Source organism: Trichechus manatus, unplaced genomic scaffold, assembly GCF_000243295.1.
Source record: "Trichechus manatus latirostris isolate Lorelei unplaced genomic scaffold, TriManLat1.0 scaffold00122, whole genome shotgun sequence".
Classification (NCBI taxonomy): domain Eukaryota; kingdom Metazoa; phylum Chordata; class Mammalia; order Sirenia; family Trichechidae; genus Trichechus; species Trichechus manatus.
Window position 1 is genome coordinate 3051254 of NW_004444058.1, and position 5722 is coordinate 3056975.

At 56.4% G+C, this 5722-nt stretch overlaps 1 protein-coding gene across 1 annotated transcript in view; it reads right to left on the reverse strand.

Annotated features, from left to right (window-relative positions):
* LOC101361636 (ATPase family AAA domain-containing protein 3) overlaps positions 1-4900 on the reverse strand; it is a 29949-nt gene extending 25049 nt beyond the window's left edge. Inside the window, exons 1-2 of the mRNA XM_012557841.2 lie at positions 4678-4900; positions 400-476 (exon numbers count right to left, since the gene is read on the reverse strand). Coding sequence (XP_012413295.1) covers positions 400-476; positions 4678-4882 — 282 coding nt within the window. The 5' untranslated portion in view covers positions 4883-4900. The remainder of the gene's footprint in view (positions 1-399; positions 477-4677) is intronic.
* Positions 4901-5722: the final 822 nt, after the last annotated feature.

Below are 5722 nucleotides of genomic sequence, written 5' to 3' on the forward strand. Positions count from 1 at the left end.
ACGAACACAGTACACACAGCCAGCACTCTCTGCGACTACGCTGCACGCTACGAACACAGTACACACAGCCAGCACTCTCTGCGACTACGCTGCACACAGCCAGCAAGTGGAAGGCAGACCTGTCCCTCCTGACGTTCTCTCTGTGCGCCCCAGGGGAACCAGTGAAGGAGAGGCTCCACTCACAGGTCACGACCAGCTGCCCTCGGGTGACCAGGCCACTTCCGCCTTTCCAGCTGCGCACCCAGCACCTCAACTTTGCTCTCACCCTGCCCCCTCCTCTGAAGCTATGAGCTGGAGAGCTGGACGTGGAGCACGTGATGAAAGGTGCTGCCGTCCATGCACAGGTCCACCCCAGGGCCCTGGCCGGCCAAGGGCTCGCGGCCTGCCTGTGGCACCCACCTTCAGCTTGGTCTGCTGCTCCAGTTGCAGTGTCTGCTCCCGCATCTGCGCCAGACTCAGTGCCTCCTTGGCGTGGCCTGTGGGATAGCAGACCATCAGGACCCCACCAACCATGCGTTTGCAGTGGGCCGTGGGAGGTCACAGCCTTTAGACCTGGTCTCCCTGCACCTGGCTGCCCCCTAACTGCTGCCCCTTCTCCTCCCACCTGCTCGATCCTGCAGAAAGCCCAGTGTGGGCGATCACACCCCAGTGGGCCGGCACGATACCCAAGGCTTCATGAGAAAAAGCTATCCCCATAACTTGAGGGGAGGCAGTGTCACCAAAGGCGTCACGTCGCCAATCAGACAAAAACCAAGTCAAAGCCTAGTGTCTTTCACTTTTTACGTCACATAAATGATCCTAAACCTCCAGTACTTGCTGCTGCTCATCCCAGTGCAAGCAGACAAGGCAGGCATGAGAAAAAACGAAGGAAAATCAAGCCAGAAACAAGCAGATATGCTCAGAGTGGTTGTGGTGGTGATTTCATGCTGCATTTGTACATTCAGCCATTTTCTACGTGTGTTTTGTTCATGAAGTGGACCTGATATCCACCAGTTTACATGTTCTGGGAGGAGCATGACTTCCCACCACTCCCCCAGCTGAAAACCCTAAGCGTCAGGTCTCTCAAAAATATCCACGATTGCATGGTTCTCCCATCACCAGATTTTAATTACAAAAATTTTCAAGCCCATGAACAGTCGAGAGAAGGCACGTGAGCACCCACAGACCACCATCCTGACTGCACACTCACAACAGGCTCCCTTGCTTCACCGTGTCTATGTCTCTGTCCCTCCAAAGGCCCGTTTCTGACACCTTCCTATGTGAGCGGCAGGCCTTAGCACATTCCGCTGCCAGCCGAAGAAGCACATCGTTAGCTAGAGCCACGACTGTTTGCTGTTCAGGTTCTCTCTTTCTGGAGGTGAAGTGGATATCGTGAGCTCACATGTGCATCTGGATGGGGGAGCAGCAGCTGTGGCGGCTGAGATCAGGCTGCTTGGACATGAACCGAGCCGCGGTTGATGTCAGGGCCTGGAAGAACCTTCAGGATGTTTGAGGTGGGGCCTTTGGGCCTGTCCTCTTGAAACCCTATGTGCCAACCTATCCCAGATCTCTGGGGCTGGGCAGTATGCATTGTGGGGGGACTGGTCTCGAAGGAGAGCCCACACACGTGTGTAAGCACCAGGTCCCCAATCGTCCAACTGGTGAGCTCGGGAACTAGAGAGCTAGGGGTTGTGCAGTGACAGAGAGCAGGAAGGAGCCTATCCCCAGGACAGCAGGTGGGGTCACAGTCCAACAGCACTGAGCCTGTGTCCCAGCAAGCGGCCTGTTCACTCACTCACGACATGACCTTTGGCAAGCTAAATTAATCTCTCTGAGGCTGTGTGCTAATGTGAAAACAGTGATCGCAGTTTCTCCCCTAGGGACTCTTGGGAAGAAGGAAACAAGGATCCAGGCACCGCAGCGCACCTTCCTAAACCACAGCTACAACTTCAATACTGACAAGTCATCACCTTGAAACAACCCCACAGCAGGCGTCAAGCATTCCAAAGTATTAATTAAGCACCTACTACTCCCAAACTGCTCTAGAAGTTTCAGAGCCATCGTGTTCATTCCGACAGCTCAGGGTAAACATGCTGCTCTGGCCTCCAAAAGGGGTCCAGGACAACCCCAGGAATGAGGGACGGGTGGTCAGGCTGTAAGAAGCAGCAGCTGAGGACATCTCCAGTTGCCTGGCGGGACCTGCACCTAGACAGCAGTGAGATCAAGCAAGAAGTAAGCTCAGGCCAATCCAGGGCAGGCCCCGACTGCCAGGCAAAGGGGTGTCAACAAGCTGGTGCCAGGTGGCTTGTGAACGGGACCACAGGGAGGAAGAAGAAGCTGGCAGAGGGGCTGAGACAGATAGGGTTAACTGTGCTGGCGGAATATAAGAGCTGTTAAAAGACTACCACCTAGAAGTTGGGTAAACAGGAACCACATCCTGTCAACACAAAACAAGGTTAGAACAACCTGTGAACTACTACTGTCTCCTTAGTGTTTTTCTAGTCCTTTTCCCCATCTTACAGGCTCCACATGTTAGAACAACCTGTGAACTACTACTTTCTCCTTAGTGTTTTTCTAGTCCCTTTGCCCATCTTACAGGCTCCACATGTGCAAAAGAACAAAGTGCAACTGCCATTTTGGCCCACTGAAGGGGACAGGGTAATACAGAAGATCAGTGAGCCTGTGCCATATTCCATAACAAGTGACACAGAGAGCTGCCCCCTCCGTCCTGAATATCAGCAGGTTCCATCTTGGATTCCAGATGCACGCGCAACCTAATTAGTATGCACTACCATTCCAAGGAGTACCCGCCCCTTTGAAGGAACCCACTGAACATTCATTGCTCTATTGTTTCCACCGAACCTATGTAAGCCCTAGCCTTGCTTCCCCTTGTGATCTAGTCTTTTGAACAGGTGTGAGCCCTGACTGACTCATTTTCCTTGTCACAAGTAAAATAAATCTGTTAGCGCTGAACCCAAAAATTGTCTCCTCTGTGTATCCTTACAAGAGAAAGACAAGGACCCATTGAGTCTGGAGAGCATCCGTGCCCTCGGCGGTAACAGTGCCACCAAACAGATAGGGTATAAAGTGCCGCAGGAGGACTTGGGGACAGGAAGGGGCAGGAGGCCAGGGAGAAACCTCTTTCATTGGCCAGCAGTGATGCAGGAGGAATAGCAGGAATAAAAGTGAAGGAGACACCAGGGACAGAATCCCCAGGACAGGGAAACTGATTACAAAGGGACATGCACCTCGAGGCTGGAGATGTTGCTTGGGAGATGATGTGGAGAGTACAGTCCAAGGCAGTGGGGACCTAGGTGGACAATGTCTCAGGGCAGGAGATCTGGGGCAACAGTGAAGGAGAGTGACTTGGGAGCCATTCAGAGGCACAAGCAGACAGGATGCACGGGAGGCCCCTCAGCTGCCCTGCCTCCACACACCCAAGGCTATTCACACAGGCCAGTACAACTGCATGGGGGACATGGGCTTAAAGGTCAGGGAAATGGAGGCTCAGGGCGTGGTCAGTGCCCACAGGAGCTGGGGCAGGAGGTAGTCTCCCAGCCTCAATGAGAAAGTATGTTGTCACGTGTCGAAGGTTTGCCATTGTTTTAGGTGCCCTGAAGCCCCAACTGTTGTTCTCCAAACCTATCAGGCCCTAAAAGGATCAAACAAAACACCTCATCTCTGGGGGTCCCAGCTAGGCCTATCAGGACATACTCTCCTGGGACTGGGCCCAAACATCTGAATGTTTTAATGTCCCTCTGGGGATCTGAGAACCAGTCAGGCTGAGACCCCTGCCCTGGATATCCTTGTAGCCCCTTTGGGAAAGTAGGGGGATTGAGCCACATCGTACCAGGCCCTCCCCCTCCTTAAACAAAAAGGCTTTACCTTTACCTAAGCTTCTCTATAGTATCTCCTTAGAAGAGGGAGTACCTCTGATTAAACAAACAAGTTTGAGAGCCACTGTGTTCATTCATTTGATATTTATTCCGTGCCTTCTACACCCTAGATCTTAAACACTGGGTTGACACAACTCGTTAAAGTCACAAGAGAAAGGAAAGTTGGGAAGAAGACATGAGTTAGTGAAGGTCCACTCTCTGCTGACATCTTGAAGGCCTTGGGGTCAGGAAGGTAGTCAGACAGAGCCAGGGCTGTTACCCTTTCCACCCCAATGCTAGCGTTTTCCAGTTATAAATGCAAATCTGCTATATTCTCGATAAAAGCCAATGACCCTCAAGTGTGCTTTGCTACTCCGTGGGAAACTGCTACCAATCACCACACAAGCACATCTCCTGACCCGGCCACGCCATCCGGGTCCCACGTGGAGGCAGCTGCAAAGGAGCCCACGTGCTCGGCAGTAACCGGCCCTAGCACCTGCTACCTGTAACCTCCGAGTCACCACTGCACCGGTTTCCTCACCTGAAGTGCTCGTGACAGCCGAGAAGGTGCAAGTGGTGAGACGAAGGGTCCTGCACGGCTTTGACCAAGTTTACTCATGGAGGTCAGTTTCCTCGTAAGTAGGACTGCTGACAACCGCTTAGCCGCTTGACTGCTAAGACGACGGGAAGGGTAAGCGCCCCTGAAGGGCCTGGCATACGCCTGCTCCAGGGGCGTCGCTCGTGCTCCAAAAAGGAGCCGCCTGCCTCCCCGGCCTTCACCCAGCCGACCCCGCCCGGTCCCCACCGGCCCCGCTGCACTCACGCGAGTGCTCCAGCTCGCGCGCCGCCTTGGCCGCGCGCTCCAGGCCCGTCGGGTCGAAGTTGCTCCATTTGTCCTTGGGCGCCGGGCGGTCCCCTGCGCCGCGGTCCCCGCCACCCTCGGCCCCGGGCTGCGTGGGCGGCAGAGGCAGCGCCGCCCCGGCGCCCTCGCCCTTGGGGCCCTTGTTGATGCCGAAAAGCCACGACATGGCCCCGGGAGCCCAAGCGCCGCCGCAGTAGCGGGACCCAAGCGCGAGCGAGATTGGCGCGCCGCGGGCAGCCTCCACGCGCCGCGAGCCGGCAGTCAGGAGCACTGCGCAGGCGCGACACACGCCCCTTCCTCCGGGTGGCGTAAGCGCGTGAGGGCCACATGCCGCATGCCGGCCCTGGGATTGGCCGCGAGTACAGCGGGCGCCGCGATCGGGACAGTCGGCTCCGGGGTAGAGGCGATCGGGGGCGGGGCGAGGAACCTGGGAACGGGTGCCGAGCGGGATCAAAATGGACGGGGTGGCTGTCTGTCGGCCGGGTAATGTCAGTTCAGTTTAGCAACGGCACGGTGTGCGGTTGCTATGGGCGCCCGGCAGCGTTCCCTACTTGGCAGCAGCGGAGGAGCAGGGGTGCTTGATGCGAAGGGTCTGGGCTCCCCCACGGTGAGTCCCCGACGAAGGGTACGGCAGCGGAACAAACGAACCTGGAGGAAGCGCTGTTATGCGGGGAAAGCCTCGCCTGGGGCCGGTGTGGGCAGGGAACCCCGGGACCGCCGCGACCGAGGGCCGGGGAGCGGCGGCAGGTCCTCGAGGGCCGCCAGATGGCGGTCGTGCTGCCAGCCTGCACCTCGTCCCGGCACCCCTTGTGACCCCGCAACCCGGACCTGTCGTCGCTGGGCGGGCATTGGGGCGAACGGGAGTCCCTAAAGGGAGGAGGCTGCGCCCAGTGAGTTTGTAGCGCGCATCGGTTGCCTCGGAGTCATCCCAACTCAGGGAGACTGGTGTGTCAGGGTAGAACTATGCTGCATAGGATTTTCAATGGCTGGTTTTTCAAAAGTGGAT